The 18,996-nt window shown below is 37.9% G+C and overlaps 1 protein-coding gene and 1 long non-coding RNA gene across 5 annotated transcripts in view; one reads left to right on the forward strand and one right to left on the reverse strand.

Moving 5' to 3' along the window:
- Positions 1–719: 719 nt before the first annotated feature.
- Positions 720–18,996, reverse strand: part of LOC144007483 (triple functional domain protein-like) — a 46,215-nt gene continuing 27,938 nt past the window's right edge. Inside the window, exons 2-12 of one of the 4 annotated variants that reach the window (XM_077507184.1) lie at positions 3,716–3,918; positions 3,238–3,577; positions 2,884–2,996; positions 2,694–2,807; positions 2,444–2,568; positions 2,126–2,239; positions 1,894–1,960; positions 1,696–1,805; positions 1,291–1,357; positions 1,126–1,218; positions 720–1,042 (exon numbers count right to left, since the gene is read on the reverse strand). In XM_077507184.1, the coding sequence (XP_077363310.1) occupies positions 2,476–2,568; positions 2,694–2,807; positions 2,884–2,996; positions 3,238–3,340 (423 nt within the window). In that variant the 5' untranslated portion in view covers positions 3,341–3,577; positions 3,716–3,918 and the 3' untranslated portion in view covers positions 720–1,042; positions 1,126–1,218; positions 1,291–1,357; ... (2 more) ...; positions 2,126–2,239; positions 2,444–2,475. Of the gene's footprint in view, positions 1,043–1,125; positions 1,219–1,290; positions 1,358–1,695; positions 1,806–1,893; positions 1,961–2,125; positions 2,240–2,419; positions 2,569–2,693; positions 2,808–2,883; positions 2,997–3,237; positions 3,578–3,715; positions 3,919–18,996 lie in introns of those variants that run through there. The other 3 variants (XM_077507181.1, XM_077507183.1, XM_077507185.1) reach the window with 3 other exon arrangements.
- LOC144007485 (uncharacterized) lies at positions 6,825–11,677 on the forward strand. The gene is made up of 5 exons (XR_013280189.1): positions 6,825–7,825; positions 7,962–8,033; positions 9,524–10,080; positions 10,785–11,028; positions 11,129–11,677. It is a non-coding gene; the product is annotated as an uncharacterized LOC144007485 (long non-coding RNA).

Genomic DNA, 18,996 nt, shown 5'->3' on the forward strand with positions numbered 1-18,996 from the left:
TTATTTTATTTCACCTTTTGTTTGTAAAGTACATAACTCCACATCTGTTCATTCATAGTTTTGATGCCTTCAGTGAGAATCTACAAAGTAACCAGTCATGAGAATAAAGCAAATACATTGGATGAAGAAAATGTGTCCAAACTTTTGGCCTGCACTGTACATAGAAACAAATTCATGAATTTACTTTAAAGAGGAAGTCAACCCAAACATATTCTTTAAAATAACATATTTCATGTGGCCCCATTAGTCTTAACACGGAATTCTGATGACTAATGCATTTGTGGAAATCGAATTAAGCAGGAAAATCCACCTGGGTATCAGTCTCAAGGGGGCGGCCATTTTGACACTTGCCATGGCTCTGGGCTCCGCCCATTTTGGGCCCTCAGGGTCCCTAATTTCACAATGGTGCAACTGAAAAAAAAAAAATCTGAGGTTGCACCAGTGCAACCAAACCTGAACTAGGATAAAAACAACAACAACAACAAAAACCTCCTCAACACTGTAGTGAAAGCCGAATTTGGTTTGGCAACGGACATACGTATCATGGCCTCAACCAATCAGAGAGTGAAGGGGGAGAGCCACCTCTAATTGGCCGTGGTCCAGACATTCCTGTATGTTTTTGTTTTTTTAATTTAACTTTAATTTAATGAACGCTGTCAAAAAAAAAAATCTCTGTAAACACACGTTTTTGTGTTCATTTGAAAATGCGTGTTGCACACTCACCGCTTTAATTAAAAAAGTGTGCTTTAAGGTTAAACGTGTTTAAAGCATGTGGGAGTGGTAAAATTACAAAAAGACATTTTTATGTATCAGTATGATCTCTTTATGTCACAGATTTTCACTAATCATGAATCGGTCTAAACAGAGTGTATTCTGTGACAAATTGGGATTCATTGAATAATAATAATAATAATAATAATAATAATAATAATAATAATAAATTGTTTCCCTTTAGCAGGAGCTGATACTTTGTGATTCTCTGCACAGGCTGAATCAAGAAGGAGCCGATTGAGGAGGGCAGTTGGTGCCTCTTCTGAATGTTCTGTTAACACATCAGAGAGAGAAAAGAATGTAAGACAATGAAATATGTCGTTTCATTGTGATTATCCTTGATAATTAACTTACACTAAAATAGTTTGCAGCACGCTGCTCCAGAATGAGCTGAGAGGAGTCCGGTTGGTTCTTGCAATAATCCACATACATCTGGAACTTTTCAGCCTACAAAAAAAAAAAAAAATGGATCGAGGTTCCTTCTGAGTCATTTATGACTATTGAGTAAGTGATACATACCCATGTGACAAAGCAATGGCAAACGTCTTCAGTCAATTCAGATTTCTCCAGCGCTGTGAGAAAGATGCTGAAGGAAGAGAGAAAGTTGATCCATTTCAAAATGTGAGTGCACAGTTGCAGTCAAATGTTTGCATAAACTTTTTCATTCGATAACATGAACAATCTTTGATTACTGGTTTATGGTAATGTGAGGTAGGCAATGTTTAACAAGTGCTAATTGAGTCTCAGAAGTTGATTTACAGTATTTTGTTTGGTCCACTCTGTGTAAAGAGCTAATTGAACACTAGGAGGAGCTATAACAACATCATTAGGGATCATTTTGCTTTGTTTTCTTTCGTTTTTTATTTTAGCTGAGTGGACAAAGCTCCTCTGGGAGAAAAAAAAAAGTGTCATTGCAATGCTTACTTATGGCGGAATTCATAAAGATCTTCCAAATTCCCAAAGATGACGTGCTGCTTATTGAGGATTTCTGGAGGTATCTCTGCCATCCCGTTGGTCATCTCCGACAAGTAAATCTGCATGAAGTCACACAAAAGTTCACTTGAGCTTCTTTTAGCGTTAAAAACGAACAAAACAAAACATGTAAACAGAAGTGAAACTCACATCAATGTATTCCCGCAGGTCTTGCACGTACGCCTTCTCCGTCTCAATCAGCTCTGCAATGATGAACCTTTACAAAAACATTAAACAAGGCACTGAAATCTTGTAAATGTATTTTGCAACAGCTAATGGCTAATAACTAAACCACAATCTGCCTTAGTTGAATTCAATAAAGCCACCCCTCGTGTGTTGAACTGCATTTGCAACTTCACAAATAGTATCATGAATCACTTACACTTTTTTGCGTGCACTTTCTTTTCTCCTCGTTGACTTTATGAGTGTTATCCCTCAACTTGACATTTGACCCCAGAGATGTGGCAGGAATGACATCCGGTGGGGGATCCTTAATCTGAAAAATGAGAGACAGAAATTACTGCATAATTGTCTTAATGGAAATGTAGGTCAATTAATCTGTTGACCTAAGCAACTTTTTAAGTACTTTTACTTGAATTTGGTTTTGACAATGACTCAAAAAAAAACCAAGGCCATTGGATTTGCAACTTTTGATTAGATTGAATGATGTAAAATTGACAGTGTCTGAATGTAGACTTACAGCCTTGTTGGCCTCAAACGAGGTACCCAATGTCATGGTTTGTCTCTCAGTTCTGTTGTCTTTCTGTTTTTTTCCAGTGGCTCGTGAGTAGGGGGCGTTATTTTTAATGCAACTTTTTTTGGCACCTTGACAAGATAATCCCATATTAAATCGCAATATTTAATTGTGTTCGCAATTAGATTATGCTTCAAAATTGTTCACCCCTAGCTTGCATCCAGATGTCAAAGCACGAGTGTGACGTGCAACCCACCTTGGCAATGATGTGCAAGTCCTCGCGATCTTTCAAAAGCTCCCACCTGCTTTTGTGGATGCGAGAGCCAGTGGAGAGGTAAACCTCACTCATGTCCTGAATGGTCCCAAGCAGCTAAAAACAAACAGACAAACATATGTTTTTGATTGAGTCTCATGAGGAAGTAAGAAACGAATGTTTTCTAACTGACCTGTTTGGCCCGACGTACAAATGCCACAAAACTCTGACACTGCTCCAAACTCTCCCTCATGTTCCACAAGTGAAGGACACGATCTTCTCTCTCCAGCAGGCACGCAAGGATTTCTATGACAACAAAATAACAATCACACATTAGGGTACCTGAGATGATGAAAGATTAGATAAAACGGCATTTTAGAATTCTTACAGTTATTTTACAATTTTGTAGTGGTGCTTTGAATAGTTTTTCACAGACAATTTGTGCTCAATTAATTAATTTGTACAATTTTCTTATGAGAGCATTTGGTTACGGCAATATGAATCCCTTCGTTTTGGTAAATACATTAATTATTTTGTCCATACTGACTTTGAACTTCTTCTTTTTGTGAGTCATCGTGACTCTGCATTCCCATCTTGACGCCGTCCCTTTCCAAGTACTTCAAGAAGATATCTGTGATTCTCCTGGCCATACTGCATGCCTGAGTAACAAAAAAGACAAACTCTTAAGTTAAGAGGTATAACAATGCAAAACGATGTTTGTATCTTCCAGGTGTAATTTGAACCCTGAGGAAGACTTCCTTCTGCTCCAAGTGTTTCCTGATCCTGAGGGTCAAATCCGCCTCACATTTGGGGTGGAGATTGTCCGCTCCTCCGCACCAGTCCTCTCGCTGATAGTCCTGCTCCAGGCAGTCCAACACACGGCACACCTGCAAGGGAGAAATGAAGTCAGTCAGTGGTGTTCTTCTTGTTCCCCAGAATTGCATGTGTTCAAATTAGCCATCAAGGTAGGTTAATTAATTTTATGGAATCAAATGTCAAACATTGACATCTAATTCATGTCCTACTTTTTCTGAGGTCTTGTAGAAGGCCACAGAAACAACGACCAGCTTGATTTTTCTTGGCATTTTGCTCAAGAGCTGCGGCCAGTCGAATGTCGCACCCTCTGCGCAGTCTCTGTCCAGGTCCATGTCCTGGGTTCTGTATTTTCGCCAGTAGAACATCCTATTTGTGTGCACTGCTCAACTTTCAAAGCACTCTGGTGGAACTTCTGTAGGCAAGAGGTGGAGAACAATCAGGAGATTGTTGCCATAAAGGAAGCACAATTTCATGGCAGCATTTCTGATTATATTGCCCAACTTACACAACAAAAACACAATAGCAGCTGGAATAAAACACTGTACATAAATTGCACATGAAATATACTAAATACAGTTTAAAAAAAAAAAGTTTTTACAGTGGGAAACCAGCAGCTGCGGTTACCAGGGAAATTCTGTAATAAATGCAGTGGGGAAAGGTAAACTTTGCAGAACAGCTTGTTTATTTTACTGGTATTGAATGTACAATAAACAGACAATGTAAATTGTACAGAACAAAATGGTATAAAAGCAGCAAATGAAAATGAAGTACCATTTCCAGGCACATGCTGCTGTTATACTATTTTGTTATGTATCAGATTCTGTTTATTGTATTAATACCAGTAAAATAAAGTTAAGTAAAGTCGTTACATTTCATCCACTTTTTTTTTTATTTACATTATTTGCCTGGTAACCACAGCTGGGTTTTCCCCGTAAAGACTACGGAATTTTTTTTTTTTTTTCTTTTTCTTTTCCCCAGTGTTATAGCTCCCTCGGTAATGGCGGTTCGACGTACGTCACGCGTCCGATCAGGCTGAATGCACAATGAAGTTTCAAAATACAGTAACGGCAGATTTCTAGCATAGTTGACAAACGGAAAAAATCTGAACACAAACTGTCATAAACGCAGTCAGGCCTTGAAAACAACGCAAAAAGAAGGCAAATTTGAATTTTAGATGTCACACATATAGCCATGCTACCAAATTAAATGTAGTCTATAACCTAAGCAGTCGAACCAAAATGATTACGTTAAATCAAAACGCAGCCGTTGGGGATTCACAGGCAGCCACAACAAGCGCGGTTCTCTCACATAACGGCTAAAATTGTGCAGTTCACAAGTTACATGCACAAAATCAACACTGAAAGTTTGGAAAAAGCACACAAATTAAGACGTTTGCGAAGCTCTTAACGGCAAAACAGACTCACAGGCATTACATATTCAATTTGATATTTTAACGACTTGACAAAACACACACATAGAAAAATAGGAACACCAAAAAGCGACGAGTGGCTGACCCACAAATTTTGAAAAGTCCGTTTCTAACAAATACAAAAGTCTAACACTGTCATGGTTCGGTTCTCTGCCCTGTTGTGCTCTTGTTTTTTCAGTGCCTGTAACGAGGGGGGCGTTCCCCAGCCCCGCACCTGCATCGCTTTAGTAATCAAGACTATAAGAGGACTCCGAGCAGCCACTGCCAGCTGTCGGATTATTATTTGCTCACCACTGTGTCCAAGTGTTCTCCTGTTGGTAAAGTTATTGAATCTGTTTTGGTCCTCGGTTAATTTTGTATTCACGTGTGTGTATCCGCGTCGCCTTTTGTTGTTCATTCCGTCTTTGATTCCGTGTCTCATTTCGTATAGTCCTTGCCGGGTGCAAGTGTTTTGTTTTCTATTCTGTCCTTGCCTTTTGCAAGTGTTTTTGTTAGATTCGCGTTCCTTGCCGTTTGCAAGTGTTTTGTGTTACATTCGTGCTCCTTGCCTTTTGCAAGTGTTTTCTGTTACCTTCGTGTTCCTTGCCGTGTGCAAGTGCATTTTGTAAATCTCGTTGTCTTGCCTGCGAGCAAGATTTGTTCCTTCGGTTTATCAAAAAATAAATCGAGATTGTTTTTCCTCCTCTGAGCCTGCGTTTCTGGGATCTGTTTTTCCTCCTCTGAGCCTGCGTTTCTGGGATCTGTTTTTCATCGACTCTGTCAAGCCGTTACAAACACAGTCCCAGGAACACACAATCATGCATGCGTAATACAACTCACCTTCAGCTTTTCGAAGTTAACAGCAGGTTGAATTCCAAGGGGGAAGAACGAAAGAAGACAAGTCTCTGTCTTTAGATGATATTAGTGTGTAGCTTCTCCACTTCAGCACCGAACAGCGTGCGCCACCATCCACCTCCAAAACTCAGGAAGTTCTGCTCATGCGCAGTTGCTTCCAGTTGATCAAAGAGGCTCTCGTTACGTCACGTACCGGGATACCGGGGAAATCCCCGGTGGACCGCGGGTCCGGAGGGCAGTAAGTGCTAGCGGTACCCACGTGGGCCAGTCCGCCCCTGGCCAGGGTGCTGAAATTATTGTCGAGATCACAGAAGGTGACGTAATGAGAGCCTCTTTGATCAACTGGAAGCAACTGCGCATGAGCAGAGCTTCCTGAGTTTTGAAGGTGGATGGTGGCGCACGCTGTTCGGTGCTGATGTGGAGATTTGGAGTAGCTACACACTAATATCATCTCAAGACAGACTTGTCTTCTTTCTTTTCTTTCCCCTTGGATTTCAACCTGCTGTTAACTTCGAAAAGCTGAAGGTGAGTTGCATTACGCATGCATGATAGTGCATGTGTTCCTGGTGGTTAGAAACTGACTTTTCAAAATATGTGGGTCAGCCACTCGTAGCATTTTGGTGTTCCTATTTTTTTTTTCTATGTGTATGTTTTGTCGAGTCAAATATGTCGTTAAAATATCAACTTGAATGTGTAATGCCTGTGAGTCGGTATAGCCGTTAAGAACTTCGCAAACGTCCTCTTTAATTTGTGTTGCTTTTTCCAAACTTTTTCTGATGTAAACTTTCAGTGTTGATTTTGCGTTGTGCATGTAACTTGTGAACTGCACAATTTTAGCCGTTACGTGAGAGAACCGCACTTGTTATGGGTGCCTGTGAATCGACAGTTTCCCCAACGGCTCCGTTTTGATTTAACGTTCTCGTTTCGGTACGACTGCTTAGGTTATAGACTACATTTAATTTGGTAGAATGTCTGCGTGTGATATCAGTAATTCAAATTAGCCCTCTTTTTGCGTTGTCTTACACCAGGGTCCTCGAGAGCCCCTATCCAGCCTGTTTTCCATGTTTCTCTCCACTAACACACCTGATTGGTGATCAGTATCGTTATCAGGCTTCTGCCAAGCTTGCTGATTAGCTCTCATTAGATTCAGCTGTGCTGAATTACGGAGACATGGAAAACAGGCTAGATAGGGGCTCTGGAGCAGGGCTCCAGGCGAGCTAGGCGGTCGTCTCGGGCGCCATCTTGTGGAGGGGGCGCCAAATTGCAGAAAGGAAAAAAAATAAAATTTTAAAAAACACAAAAAGCCCTCCCCTCCCTTTCGTGTTTTCTCGCATAAAATGTTATATAGCAAATATATTTTATTGAGTTCCTTTTTTTTTTTTTTTTTTTTTTTTTTTTAATTCTATTTCAAATAAATGTGAGTTCACGACCTGCTGTCCTGGCGCCCTGAACCTGACCCGCTGCTGCCGCTGACAATGAATGAAAGGTAGGGGGAGGGGTCGTATATCATCTCAGTGTAGTGGCAGCACTTTAGAAAGATAGATAGATGGTTGACACACTTGTGTTGTTTATACATTGACATCAATGAAAAGGTCCAAGCCTTCAAGTGCTGAACTAAGAAAGCGGCGAAAGTAGGAGGAGGAGGAGGAGGAGGAAAAACGGGCCCAGGGTAGAGGTCAGTCAATCATCATTGTTTATAAAATAAACACGAAAATAGCGTTAGCTTCTTAGCTTGCTTGTAACTTGTTTACTGCACCATTACATCCATGCTAGTAGCTACTTTGCACACAAGAGTGGGGCAACGCTTGCTGAGTTTAAACTAAAACAGCCAGTAAGTCCAGATACCTGCAAATGGATTTGCACAAGACATTGTTTCACATAACCTTATTAATTTATTGAAAATAAGAATTATGTGCTGGTTTAATGTAAACATCGATATAGTAAATGCGTTTTTTTTTTTTAACTAGATGCGCTGAGAAAATATTTGCTGCCACAAGCACCTGCAGAAGCTGTGGTAAACAATTCTTCAGTGTCATCTTCACAAAGGCTACTGAATGTAAGTGCATGGATGGTGCATTTAATACATACAGCCATAATTTCTGACATTGTATTCTATCATAATGCAAATGGATTTGTTTTCCCTGCTTTAACACCAAAATAATTTGAAGTGATGTATTTTGTTTAATGTACAGCTGAAGCAACAGCCAGTCAAGCACCAATCAGCAGTACTTTGAGTGACACAAAGCTCGATCTTCTAGATCCAGGTGACTATTTCAGTTATATCAGCTATTACTGCATCATGTACAGTGCTCAGCATATATGAGTATACCCCCTTTGAAAAATGTAAAGATTTTGTTCAATATCTCCCCGCGACCCTTGTGAGGAATAAGCGGTCAAGAAAATGGATGGATGTTCAATATCTCAAACATAAGAACAATTTCCAAAATATTGACAAAATGTTTTCTGTAGAATACGCACTTGACTCACAACATGAAAGTAAGGTTGTAATAGGATGCATAGATTACAAAATCTTCAATTTAATCAAATTAACTAATGCAAAAAAAAAAAAAAAGCAACCCACAACAAAAACTACTACATCTAGTATTTTCTATGAGCTCCATGACTGTTATGGGTAGCAACATGTCTGCTAGGCCTGGAATTAACAAGCCTTTTTCTCGGGGTCTACTTATTTGTGCAATATGTACTCTAATAAATTAAAAAAAAAAAAAAAAAACTCTTAGCAGAGATGCAGTCATTTCTTACCTGGCCAAAATCCAATATGTCAAGCATGGAACTTTTAGTTTTTCTAGAGGAGAAAAAACTTCGAGAAATCTATCCCAACATGTGGGTAGCACTCAGAGTGGCCGCTACCATACCAGTGACTGTAGCATCAGCTGAGAGATGCTTTTCCAAGCTTAAGCTAATAAAAAAACTATTTAAGGTCTACCATGTCACAAGAACGGCTAAGAGTGGCACTTATCAGCATCAATCAAGAAGTATCCAGGCAGCTATCCTTTGACGCACCAATTGAGGGTTGAATATGAGGATTTTACTGATACTGTTCGAAAAAAACGGAAAGAACTTATACCAGAAATGAAAGCAGCATGGGAAAGAGGAGAGATTGCCTACCTAAAATACGACAAGCTTATAATTCATCCCCGTACAAGTACACCCAGACACTTGCACCAACACAACTCATCAATAAAATGAAGGAAGACACAGTACACTTGATGACGAAAAGTTAACAAATACTAGAATGGGAAATCTATACCCAAATACAAATATTTGAATATACGGAACATAAGACATCTGATCCAGAAAATGGCATTGACCCAGATCATTTTTTATGTAGTAACAACTATGACCTTGTCTGCGAGGACCACACTAATGAGCAATTCAATGTAAATGTAAGTAAGGATTTTCGTGCGTTCTCAATCATACATTTTAATAGCAGAAGTCTATATAAAAACTTTACAGAAATTAAAAAATGCTTGAGTAAAATAAATAAATTCCAAATTATAGTGTGGGATCTGATTTTTGGTGCTGTCTCTTGAACTATTGACCTATTCTAGGCCAAATGCTCAAGTGAAATCCTTTTCATGCTAAACAACTTTATGATTGCTACTTGTGTTTAAATAGCTTAAGGAAATTAAATGCCAGTGTGTATCCTGACTTGTCACAAAGGGAATCATATATTTGTTACCAATTAATCATTTATGTTACTAATGATTTTACTTAATTTTGTAACTTTAAGGTGCCAGCTGAAAATACCAGAAATCACATGTTCACTGTGGTCAACTGTTGAAAAACTGCTCCTTCACGCTTAAAGGTACACTCAGTATTATACAGTGGCATCTAGTGGTGAAACAATAAATCATTCGAAAAAAAAAAAAATTGTTTGTGTTAGTAGTATGTAAAAAGATATGTTGTATCGCATAAACGTACTTTTTTAAAATATAACGGTTAGTCTAGAAATCGCAAATTATCTTGCATGTCCGGGCCGCGGCTTCTAGTGTCCGCCATGTTTCGCCGCCATCTTTCTGCTACGGGTGCCGTCAAAGACAATTTCAGCGCTCCATTTCTTAACGCGTTTTTGGAACGCACTTCCGGTTTGTATGGCGACCGCATGTCCACGAAGAAGAAGAGTTTCCGGTCCCCGAAGAGAGCATTATCATTGCTTTGGGAATTTATTTTATTTCAGCGCGACAAAACAAGAGTTTATATTGTAGCCGCATTTGCCAGATGGAGAGAAATGAGGAACAGACTAGGTTTGGGACGTGCCGGTGCCTTCGACTGCTTTCTACTTGACCGGTAAGTAAGAGTACATTTGTGTTTTCGTTTTGAGAGCGAGAGAAAAAGTATACACCACCTAATTAATACGATGTTCGTACCTTTGTTTTACAATCACTGTAGCTGTTGATTAGCAACTCCGCACCACTCGAACGATTTCATTATGTAGCTACTTGCTTTGAAAAAAAAAAAAAAAGATTCCCGCTGGCACGTTATATTTAGAGTAAATACGCAAGTTATTGTGTAATGTAATGTAACTGTGATTTCGGAGGTATATTTGCCCATAACTTCAATGGAGAATCTAAAGCATACTGTATTAGTGGAGGAGTTGAAAATTATTTTCGTTGTGGCTGGTGAAAATAGTGTTCTCGAAATTAATTTTCGGCAGGGAGTAACTTTCTGGATTAAATGCTGGCTGTAACGTAAGCACTGCTAGAGTCTGAACTCTCTCACTCAAGTGTGTACTGGTCCATTGTGTAATTGGGTGCACAAGAATTTACAGGCTGCCCCGTTTTCCACGGAAATTCGACAAGCAAGCAGCCTTTGCATATTCTATGCAGTATGCAGTCAAGTTACTTTTATCTAGCTAATACAATGTTTTGGGCCCAAAAACTAAAGATCTTACCTCTATTTTGGGGGCTTTGTTGGAAAGTTGGTGACATATAGTAGTATCATCAATTATTCTATTTTATTTTATAATTTTGTTTTTGTTTGTGTCACACTAGATCAACAGCCAAACTTGAGGGGTTCCAGAACCATATTCTGATGTATACAAGCATTCATGCACCGTTTAAATACATCACCGACCTGCAAGAAAAAAAAATATCAAGGGGAGAGTCAGCAGCCAAATTGGAATGCCCCGAATGAGGACACTTGAATGGAGGACCCCAGAAGGCTTCGGTGTTGTACCACCAGTATCTCCACCTACCATATCTGAGCTGCAACAAACTGAAGTCAGCCGACGTCTTGGTATGTCATTTACATATGGACGGCATTGCACACTACATTAACTTTTTGTGTGAAGCAATACGGAATGGTCACATGTACAAGCACCACTTGTTTTACACAGGACCTGCTGACCAGGTGTCTGAAGCCATGGAGTGACTCCTCCCTCACTTTCCTCAGCAGCCAAATTGGAATGTCCCGAATGAGGACACTTGAATGCAGGACCCCAGAAGGCTTCGGTGTTGTACCACCAGTATCTCCACCTACCATATCTGAGCTGCAACAAACTGAAGTCAGCCGACGTCTTGGCATGTCATTTACATATGGACGGCATTGCACACTACATTAACTTTTTGTGTGAAGCAATACGGAATGGTCACATGTACAAGCACCACTTGTTTTACACAGGACCTGCTGACCAGGTGTCTGAAGCCATGGAGTGACTCCTCCCTCACTTTCCTCAGCAAGCCTTTGAAGAATATGATATCATCGTTGGTGGGAACATGCCCTCACTCCATAACATGTACTTGTGCAGTCAAGGAGCATGTCAAACTTAATAAAACCAGCAAACATTGAAGTGACTTCATTTTTACTGCAGTCTGTTCACACAATCAATGGACAAGCCTTCCTTAATTTTGCCCCAATAACATCATAGAGTAGGCGAAAAGTGGTGTTACAGATCATACTGTGTTCGGGAGAGTTTGAGGAATGTTGCAATGTTAATGGGGGGCAATGTCAGCACACACACACAAAAAAAAAAAAACACATCATGGTATTGAGTTAATCAGATATTTTAGCTGTGTACAACACATACCTGCTCTGTAACACTACTTTTGGCCCAAACCTGTATGTCTATTTTCCATATTTTGAAATGCACAGCGTATTGGTAAAATTCTGGAACAACTGCAATTCATGTAGCTCATTATATTCTAACAGCATTTTTTTTTTTTTTAGTTAATATGTTCATTTCATGTAGACTTTTATTTTACTTTATTTTATTCATTCATTTTCATGTACTGTACCTTACATTCATTGGCCAATGAAGAATTCCTTGTCATTGCAAGCATTTATAATAATTCTCCAGGCTTTTGATGTTTTACATTTCTGGTCATGTAAAATAGTGTTAGGTTAGGTGTCGAATGAACACTGCATGTTGACGCCAAAGGAAATAGTATTTTTTTTAGTTATTCAAAATGTACAAATTAACACACAACAATATACAAGTTATACAAACTACAAGTGTCAGACATGTACTAATTATATGCCAGGTAAAAAAAACTTTGTATTGTCCTCAAAGATCTGGGAAAGTGTCACTTATTTGCTACAAGTCCACCAAGGTGCTGCAGTCTGGGATCCAGGTACAGGAAATCATGGTGGTGCTGATGTGTCAGCAATGTGTCAAAAAGTATTTCTTGGTGTCAGTCTATCAGCTGGACTTGGATATCTTCATGTTCCTCCATGGTCATTTCCTGTACGAGTCTCTGCAAGAAGGTAACAATTGTATGTCAGATGAAGTACCAAACAATGAACTGAAAGTCACTGAGCCAATGAAGTACATTATTACATGAGCAAGACTATTTGTGAAAGCCATGTAAATTCCTGCACATCGAAGTACAAGGAAGCTGTTGTATCTTCAATCAAAACTAATTAAGTTGCTTAGTGATATTTATTAGGTAAAATTGTTCAACATGGTGACAAATCGATATCTGAGTAAAGGGTTTCAAATGTTTTTGTAAGCAGCACTTTTCTGAGTGGTTAGTAGCAACAAGACACGGGGGGAATTACGAGTCTGAGTTGCAGGTGTGTAGTTCAGTTAACACCATTATTTTTGTACGATATACTAAACATATCAGCAAACGATGTAATCTAAATACCACATATTCCAAGCAAAGGTATGTTTTGAGCCATTCACATGCATGCTCGAATGGAATTATTTTTCCATGATGACATAATTGTACGTTACGAGACACCGCGTTCTCTTCCTCGTCGTCTCTCTCGCCCCCTCCTCGCCCCCTTTGAGATGGTCCACATGTCTATAAAACATAACATAACTGTGTGTTCTCTGTTGCATGGTTTAGTTGCACTAACAAATATGAACATAGATAGCCATTATCATTAGCTGACGTACAGTATTTCCAAACAATGCAGACAAAAATATTAATTCTGAAATTAAATGACTAAATCACAATTATTAGGGATCTGTACAGTATGTCTAACAAATGCAATTCACTTACGTCATCACTCGAGGGAATACCAGAAGTTGTTTGCGTTCTGTTCCGGTGAAATTGGTGGTAGGCTGTTGAAGTAGGGTCTCTCTGGGACGCCGTAGTTCGTGTGCTTAAAATCATTGCATTATCTTGTTTGACCGATAGATGGCGGTCGTGAGCTACACACTGGGGCTTTAAGGGCTAACGAACAAGGGATATCCTGAAAAGTTCACAACCATGACGGAAAAAAGGTCAGAGCAAGAATCTTAATTACTTTATGACTGTCAGTTGACAGTCATAGGAGAAGCTCAGAACAAGGATCTCATTATTGTACAAGCTGTCAGATGACAGCCGGATGCTTAGGACAAAGGCCTCATTACTTTGGTGTCTGCAAAAGGTTAGTTTTAGCAAAATTATTAGATCATACAATGTAAATGATAGGTCGCCTTATTTTTTTATGTACGAATAAGTTCTTTTGATACCAGTAAAAACCTGTTACTACTTCTGGTCTCAAGAATGGGGGGGAGACGTATAATCTGCGGGCCACTTTATAACAATTGGACACCAGTAGAAGTCACAAAACTAAGCTTGCACTTCCCCCTAGTGGTCAAAAGCAGATACTATTAGCATTCAGTAAACTGCATCTCATAATAAGTGGGTTTGGCCGAGGCTTTCCCTTGCCAATAAGATCTAAGCGTGAAGTGGGCAGGCAGGTTTGATAACCAATCAGGAAAAGAGGTTGTACCATGGATGAAGCTTTATAAACTGTTGCATTTCCTGAAATTGTCAGATTTCTTCCATTTGCGCAAATTGAATGGTCTCAGTGTGCTTTTGCCAATAAAGCCGCTTTTTGTTCAGCTTGACTTTGGATTCCCGCCTATTCTTTGTTCTGTCTCGCATTTTCTTCCAACTCACAACGCAAAAGGGGACCTGGTGCACCAGCCTGCCAACAGGTGTTGGAACAGGTGACGCTGCGGCCAGCCTTCCGGCTCCGGCCTGACCCGAGAGCCGACAATAGCCATATCAGAGACATGGCTTGATAATGAGAAAATAAGCGATATAGAAATGGAAGGATATGAATTGTTTACAATGAATAGGGAAAACAGAAGGGGAGGAGGAGTTGCAATATATGTTGATAAGGTTTTCAAATGTAGTAAAATTGAACATCTAACTACTACTGTGGATAATGTAATGGAATGTGTAACTATTGAAGTTCACATAAAAAATATATCAAACGTAATTATAAGTTGTGTATATATAGGACACCAGGATCATTTAACACATACATACATTTAACGATAAGTTAACAGATATCCTTAGTTATACAAATGATAAAAAATTGAATATTGTGTGGTGATTTTAACATTGATTTATTAAATCCTAATGGACATCAGAAAACAACTGATTTTATAAATATGATGTATAGTAATAGTTTATTTCCTGTTATTATAAAACCTAGTAGAATAACAATCGATACAGCTACACTAATTGATAATATATTCACAAATAAAATTGACCTTAAAATAGAAAGTGGACTCCTTATTAATGATATAAGTGATCACCTCCCGATCTTTGCAATTTTTCATGATTATTTTGATAAAAAAATGAAGCCGACTACTTGCACATTTGAAACTAGAGTAAGAACAACACGCTCCATGGCTGCCTTTAAGTTGGATTTAGAGAAACACAACTGGTCTTTGGTTTATTCAAATAACGATCCTGATACTGCATATAGTGAATTTCAGTCAACTATTATTTCTTTATATAATAAACATTGTCCATTAATTAAAATTACAAGAAAGTATAAAGGTCCAAATAAGACATGGATGACGAAGGGGATACAGAATGCATGTAAAAAGAAAAATAATTTATATAAAAGATTTATTAAATTGAGAACTGTGGAAGCTGAAACAAAGTACAAGATCTATAAAAATAAATTAGCAAATATTATTCGAATAGGAAAGAAAGATTATTACCATGAATTATTAGAACAGAATAAAAGCAATACACAAGAAATATGGAAAACACTAAATCATGTAATTAAAAAAAGTTCTAAAAAAACAAATTATCCACAATATTTTATAAAAGATAACAATATGGTAATTGATGAAATTTCTGACATAGCTAATAATTTTAATGAATATTTAGTTAACGTGGGCAGCAACTTGGCAAACAAAATCCCAGAGCCAAGAAACAAACATGAAATAGATAAGAACATTGTAAATAATTCGTCCACAATGTTTCTTAATGATGTTAATGATATAGAAGTATTAAATGTTGTGAAAACATTAAAAAATAAAAAGTCTACTGACTGTCTTAACATTGATATGACATTAGTAAAAAGTATTATAGAATATATTGTACAACCTTTTACATATATTTGTAATTTATCATTTAAAACTGGTATATTTCCATCAAAAATGAAGATAGCCAAAGTCATTCCTGTTTATAAAAGTGGAGAAAGACACACGTTTAATAACTACAGACCAATATCATTGTTGCCACAGTTGTCAAAAATTCTAGAAAAATTATTTTCATATAGATTGGATAATTTTATTGAGAAACATAAGCTCTTAAGTGAAACCCAATATGGGTTTAGAGAAAAACGGACCACCTCAATGGCAGTCATGGAGCTTGTAGAAGCAATATCTACCGAAATAGATAATAAAAAATTTACTGTTGGGATTTTTATGGATTTAAAAAAAGCTTTTGATACTATAGATCATTCTATATTAATGAATAAATTAAAGAAATATGGAATAAGAGGTTTAGCTTATAAGTGGATGAAAAGTTATTTGGATAATAGATATCAGTATGTGCAGTTTAATAATGTACAATCAGAACACATGAAGATCACTCATGGAGTTCCCCAAGGGTCTGTGCTCGGCCCTAAATTATTTATACTGTATATAAATATTTGCTGTGCCTCAAAAATATTGAAAAGTGTCTTATTTTCTGATGATACAACTTTCTACAGTTCAGGAGAAAACCTGAAGCAGCTTCTGACTACTGTGGAGTATGAATTGAATATATTAAAAAACTGGTTTGATGTGAATAAATTATCATTGAATTTAAATAAAACCAAGTTCATAGTTTTTGGCACTAGACAAATCACTCATCAAGTCAAAATTATGGTGAATTCAATTGAAATAGAAAGGGTGAATGAAAATAAATTCCTTGGAGTTGTTATCGAAGATAAATTATGTTGGAAGCCACACACAGAAACTGTTAAAAGGAAAATGTCAAAAATCATAGGGATACTCTATAAAAGTAAGGATGTTTTAAACATGAAATCATTATATATATATATATTATATAATTCACTATTATTACCATATTTGATCTATTATGGGGAATGGCATATAAAACAAATACTAACACCGTTTTCAAATTGCAAAAGAAAGCTATAAGAATTATTAATGGATCAAAATATACAGAACCAACACATCCACTATTTATTAAATTAAATGCAATGAAATTTTATGACTTGGTAAGATTTTAAAATAGCACAAATAATGTATAAAGTTTATAACAATTTACTCTGCCACAGTACTCAGAAGTTATTTGAAATTAGACACAGTCCTTATGATATAAGGGGTACAAGTGTGTACAAAAAAAACAAAACAAGAACAAATATTAAGCAAAGGTGTGTATCTGTAAAAGGTGTTGATCTGTGGAATCATTTGGGGATTGATCTGAAAAATTGTGACTCAATGCTGGAGTTTAAAAAAATGTTTAAAAGTAAAGTTCAAAAAAATTATCTATGTCAGACCAGAATATGAAAATTGTACATGTGAGTATGTGTAAATGATCTAGATAGGTATTATGGTATATGTTTAGTAAATTTATGTATATATGTTTTAGGTAAATGTGAATATGTTTAAGTGCACTTGTGTATATATATATATAACTTGGGTTATATATTTTATTTATTATAATTAGGGCCCGAGCAGCGACCGCTGCGAGGTCCCTATTGTTTTTCAAGGAATTCTTATTAGGGCCCGAGCAGCGGCGGCGGCGGTGCCGCTGCGAGGCCCTATTGTTTTTGTAGGAATTCTTCTTATTATTATTATTCTTATTAGGGCCCGAGCAGCGGCGGCGGCGGTGCCGCTGCGAGGCCCTATTGTTTTTGTAGGAATTCTTCTTATTATTATTCTTATTATTATTATTCTTATTATTATTCTTCTCCGCAAACAATCGCATTTTTGAGACGCTAAACGTGAACGAAAACTCACCAAACTTTACACGCACATCAGGCCTGGCGAAAAATTTGATATTTTAAAGTCGCCATACATGATAACAGAAAAATGGCTCCATAGCGCCACCTACATAGGTTAAACGGATCCCTGTCCCGCTACGATTGTCCTATGGCGACGAAAATTGTGTGGCACCCGTAGCACATCCAGATGAACAAAAACCTCTTTGATGTGTGTACCCTAAAATAGACAGAAAGTGAGGTATGATCATCTGACTGTCCAATTTTGGCCCAGTTTTGCACATTTACAGGGGTCATACTTTTGCCCGCTTCTCCTACACGGTTAACCCGATTAACTTCAAACTTGGGATGGACCATCTCAACACCTGGGACAACATCATTGTAAAAAATCTAAAGTTTTTGATATACTATATGACGTCGGCGACGCATCAAATTTAGAGTTTAAAAATTCTTACTTCACGAAGCATTGCCGGTTGTACGTTTAATCTAGAGCTACGAAAATTTGTACACATATGTAACAGGCTATGACCTACAAAAAACTCTTTTTGAACCATATGCTAAACCTCACAGGAAGTCCGCCATTTTGATTTATTTTGGAACGTGTTGCCATTTTTTTGGCCATTTCATTGGGGTCTTATTTTAACGAACTCCTCCTACAGTGTTTATCCGATCATCTTCAAACTTGGTGTGATTCATCTTAAGATGTTGAAGATGAAAAGTTATTGAAAGCTTTGTATTTCGTCGCACGCTGTTGTCATGGCATGCACTGTTTGCAAAGGAAAAAAAATATCCTTAAAGAAGCATTGCCAGTTGTACGAAGCAGCTAGAGCTACGAAAATTTGTAGACATATGTAACAGCCCAAGATGTACAAAAAAGTCTCTTGGTGCCCTGTGCTAAACCCAACAGGAAGTCCCCCAGGGGCCGGGCATCACATTTTAAGCTAAAAAACTCCTCTTTAACAAAGCATACCCGGCTGTACGTTTCACCTAGAGTTACCAAAATTTGTAGAGGTATATAACAGCCCTCGAGGTACAAAAAACTCTTTTTGAACCATATGCTAAACCTAACAGGATGTCCGCCATTTTGATTTACTTTGGAATGTGTTGCCATTTTTTGGGCCATTTCATAGGGGTCATATTTGAACGAACTCCTCCTACAGAGTTTATCCGATCATCTTCAAACTTGGTGTGACTCATCTTAAGATGTTGAGGATGAAAAGTTATTGAAAGCTCTTTATTTCGTCGCACGCTGTTGTCGTGGCATGCACTTTTTGCAAAGGAAAAAAATCCTTCTTAATGAAGCATTCCCAGTTGTACGAAGTAGCTAGAGCTACAAAAATTTGTAGACATATGTAACAGCCCACAATGTACAAAAAAAGTCTCTTGGTGCCATGTGCTAAATCCAACAGGAAGTCCCCCAGGGGCCGGGCATCACATTTTGAGCTAGAAAACTCCTCTTTAACGAAGCATTCCCGGTTGTACGTTTCACCTAGCGAGATGATAATTTGCAGGCATACATAAGAGCCCACGATGTACAAAAAAAGTCTCTTGGAACCATGTGCTAAACCA

This window comes from Festucalex cinctus, chromosome 19 (assembly GCF_051991245.1).
Source record: "Festucalex cinctus isolate MCC-2025b chromosome 19, RoL_Fcin_1.0, whole genome shotgun sequence".
NCBI classification, from domain to species: domain Eukaryota; kingdom Metazoa; phylum Chordata; class Actinopteri; order Syngnathiformes; family Syngnathidae; genus Festucalex; species Festucalex cinctus.